The sequence below is a fragment of the Diabrotica undecimpunctata genome, chromosome 5 (assembly GCF_040954645.1).
Source record: "Diabrotica undecimpunctata isolate CICGRU chromosome 5, icDiaUnde3, whole genome shotgun sequence".
Taxonomy (NCBI): Eukaryota; Metazoa; Arthropoda; class Insecta; order Coleoptera; family Chrysomelidae; genus Diabrotica; species Diabrotica undecimpunctata.
Genome location: NC_092807.1, coordinates 152598566 through 152601606, shown reverse-complemented (window position 1 = coordinate 152601606; position 3041 = coordinate 152598566). Strand labels below are relative to the sequence as shown.

At 40.4% G+C, this 3041-nt stretch overlaps 1 protein-coding gene across 1 annotated transcript; it reads left to right on the top strand.

The window, feature by feature from the left end:
* The first annotated feature begins 1307 nt into the window (after positions 1 to 1307).
* LOC140442519 (uncharacterized) lies at positions 1308 to 1895 on the top strand. Its single transcript, XM_072533583.1, has one exon. It carries the CDS (start codon positions 1308 to 1310, stop codon positions 1893 to 1895), a length of 588 nt encoding a protein of 195 aa, XP_072389684.1.
* Positions 1896 to 3041: the final 1146 nt, after the last annotated feature.

Sequence of the window (3041 nt, the reverse complement as noted above, 5' to 3'; positions counted from 1 at the left end):
TTTCGTCTTAATTCAAAGTGAATATGGTGTTTAGGTTCCCAAAATTATCTTTTAAAATGTCGTAAGATGAGCCATGGATAGTATATCTTTATAGTTAGGTCTTACACGGCCATATGCCAGTCTTGTGGCTTTACGCTGAACATTTTCAAGTAGAATTTTATCGCGACTTAGATCTGGATTCCACACTGGTTCTTTAAACTCAAGAATAGGTCTAACGTGTATTGAGTAAAGTTTACTAACAGAGGTTAGAGATATACGTGTAAAACATTTACGGATTAAAAACAGTTTTGAGTTTGCACGTTTACACACCGACACTATGTGATCAGACCAATTTGTCACTATTAATTATCACTCCGAGATCGTTGTGGGAGGTTACCGAGTTTAAGGGATGTCCATTAATAAAGTACGGCAGTGATGGGTTATTTTTGCCGATATGTAAAACAACGCATTTTTAAATGTTAAGCGGAAGTAACCATTCTGAGGACTATTTAAATATTGCGTCAAGATAGGACTTACTTTTAAGACGACGTCTATTTTTGCTTGTTTATAAAAGGGCGAGATTGTTTTCTTTCCTTTTTTATCGAGTATATTGTCCGCCGTGATATTTTTAAAACAGCGGCAAGTCTCTTAAAAAATATTTATTTAATAGTAACTCATTAAACAAACATGTATTTGATATTTTACCTTCTGAACAGATGTAAGAGGCTTCAAAGGTCCTCCATTACTTCTTTCTAACTCAAAATATTCATATAAATTCAACACAAGTTGCTGCGCTTGGGAATTTAGCATTTTTCCAGGCGTATATTAAAAATAATAATAATAAGTTATCTCGAAAATTTACAAATAAGTTTTGGTTCGCCGGAACTATAGCTAGACTCATGTAGTATAATGACAATTTGTAGATTAGAAAATATTACTTTTCTCATTAGCTTAAAAATTAATACTTACGGGAGGTAATCAAATTAAGAGAGCAACAGTTAGTCGTTCTAACAATAATTATGCTTGAAAATATATCATTCAAATAACATACCCAAAGACTACAAGTTAAATAATTTAAAAAAAATAAATTCAAATAAATCAATAAACACGACAAATGAGCTAATGTTACTGCCAAGAAGTTATCAAAGACATGTCATATTGAAGATCCTTGCTTAACTTATTGTGATTTCTATGGACAAGCGGCTTAATTTTGCATTACTAGTTTCTGTGAGTAAAAAAGAGACCTAGTATAAAAAAGTAATTCGTGACAAATTTCACGCAGTGGAAAAGATTGAGTGGATCTAAGTTAAAACATAAAAGGTTTAGAAATGGCAAACAAAGAAAATATGACTCGAGAGCTGAGAGTGCTCCAAACTAATGTGGGAACGGCAAGATTAGCACATGATCTTTTTGAGACTGCCGCAGTAGAAAAGAACATCGATGTGCTGGTGACGGCGGAACCAAATCCAACAGCGGTGAAAAGAAGAGGATGGTTTGTAGATACGACCGGGAGAGCTGCTGTACGAATCTACAATGTCGAAAGAAGGATATGTGATTGTTCGGATGGAGGGGGTGCAGCTGGTTATATTTCTCCAAACGTGACGGTGGGCGAGTACGAGATGAAGATAGACGAGATCATGCAGGAAGTGGGAAACACAGGAGGAGAATACGTAGTGCTCGGAGATTCTAACTCAAAAGCAGTGGAGTGGGGATCTCCCATTACCGATATTCGCGGCAGGATACTAACTGACTGGGTGGGTGCTCTAGACCTAGTGGTTCTGAACACAGGTCTGGAACCTACAATTGTTAGGAGAGGTACAGGTACGTACATCGACGTGACCATGGCGACACAAGAAATAGCGGCGAAAGCAATAGGCTGTAAGGTTTTGCCAGACTACACTGGAACTGAACATTAGTACATTGAGTTCTCCATAACTGGAAAAATGACTGGAAAGTTTACGAGGAGCTAATTAAATGGAGAATGAGCATAATGCATTGTCAATCATCGACAGTGAAAAGCCTGGAGAGAGTCATTAAAGAAGCGATGGAGGGAAGCAAGATTGGTCGCCAAGATATCATCAGGATGCCATATTGGTGGAATGCGGACATCGAGGCACTAAGAAATGTATGTATAGCAATGAGAAGAATGTTAACAAGAACAAGAGGTAGAGCAGGAATCAACCCTGAGATCATCGAGGAGATCGAGGAAGAGTACCGCGCAAGGAAGAAGGAACTGTACAGGAAAATCCGTACAGAAAAAAGAAGGCACAGAAAAGAGTTGTGTGAACAGCTGGATTAGGATATCTGGGGTCAGGGATACAAGATCGTCATGACGAAGTTCCATGCGTATTCTCTTTACGAAATGCCTATGGACAAGAAGCTTGAGGTAACAAAAGAGCTCTTTCCGGACGGCAGATGTCATGGTGTATGGAGGGATGAAGGAGCTGAGCGAGCTGTACCCTTTACTATGGATAAACTTATCGAGGCATTGGGTTCACTGAAGACTCGTAGGTCCCCAGGACTAGATCAGATACCACCTGAGGCGGTGAAGGGTCTAGGACGGGTGGAACCTGCGTGGCTTTTGGAACACATGAATGCACTGCTGGAAGCACAAACCTGTCCTGAGCCTTGGAGGACATCGAGGTTGATACTGCTTCCCAAAGCTAGGGAAAACTATCGCCCCATCTGTCTGCTTCCATGCATCAGTAAGCTGTATGAAAGGATGCTGCGAGTACGCATAGACGACATGATTGAGAGATCAGGTGGTTTATCAAGGAGGCAATTTGGTTTTTGTAAAGGGAAAAGCACGATTGATTCAATCATGAATGTACTCGGAGCATTGCACAACAGTGGAGATGAACATCGCTGGGCGGCTATGCTGTTGTTTGATGTTAAGAATGCATTCAATACGTTGCAGTGGAACGAGGTAATGAAGGCAATGGAGGAGAGAGAATGTCCTGGTTACCTGATGTATGTGGTGGCGAAGTATCTGTCCGAGAGAAGGATTATGGTGGAAAAGGGCACGATCGTGGACGTGACGACCGGGGTACCCCAGGGATCGT

What these genes read in the sequence shown, in the direction of transcription:
- LOC140442519 (XM_072533583.1), top strand. Translation starts at nt 1,308, where the DNA reads ATGGCAAACAAAGAAAATATGACTCGAGAGCTGAGAGTGCTCCAAACT.